General features: G+C 64.7%; 1 protein-coding gene across 1 annotated transcript in view; it reads left to right on the forward strand.

Moving 5' to 3' along the window:
* Window positions 1–597, forward strand: part of SBF1 (SET binding factor 1) — a 34,848-nt gene that overhangs the window by 33,635 nt on the left and 616 nt on the right. Inside the window, exon 43 of the mRNA XM_024737390.1 lies at window positions 68–287. Within this exon, the coding sequence (XP_024593158.1) occupies window positions 68–287 (220 nt within the window). The remainder of the gene's footprint in view (window positions 1–67; window positions 288–597) is intronic.

The raw sequence follows: 597 nt of genomic DNA on the forward strand, positions 1-597 counted from the left end.
CGCCGGGAGCAGCCACGGTACAGCCCTCACGGTGGGCCTGTAAATATCCCCTCTCCCGCCCTGTCAGCATGCTGGCCCCGGCCGGCCAGCCGCAGACAGCCTGTTCCTAGAACCAGAGTCTATAAAGAGCGCTAATGACACGCCGCACGCCTGCGTCTCCTCCGTGTCCTGGGGCCGGGGTGGGCGGCGGGGGCCAGCATCACCAGGCTTTTGCTTGGTGCCCGGCCACCCATCCCTCCAGGCCTCAGAGGCGATCCTGGGGCTGGTGCGGAAGGTGCCACCTAGAGGTGTGTGTGTTGTGAAGAAGGGGGTACAGGGGAGCTGTCCGGAGTCCAGACCTGCTGGCCCCTACCCTGGTCAGATGAGAGTCAGTCAATGGGATGGGATGGGATGGATGGAGGAGTGGGACGGGGCCTGAGGAGGGGGAGACACCAAAGAGGGTGGGCTCTCTGGAGAGCAAGGGTGCTTCAGGACTTGACTTGGGGGGCTTATGTATGGGGAGGTGGGGCACAGGGACCCGACGGCCTCCGTTATGGGCACTTGGCTCCAAACGCCTGTCTCTGTCTCTCTCCTGGGGTCCTGACCGTCCTCACCGCC

This window comes from Neophocaena asiaeorientalis, unplaced genomic scaffold, assembly GCF_003031525.2.
Source record: "Neophocaena asiaeorientalis asiaeorientalis breed wild unplaced genomic scaffold, Neophocaena_asiaeorientalis_V1.1 scaffold242, whole genome shotgun sequence".
Classification (NCBI taxonomy): Eukaryota; Metazoa; Chordata; class Mammalia; order Artiodactyla; family Phocoenidae; genus Neophocaena; species Neophocaena asiaeorientalis.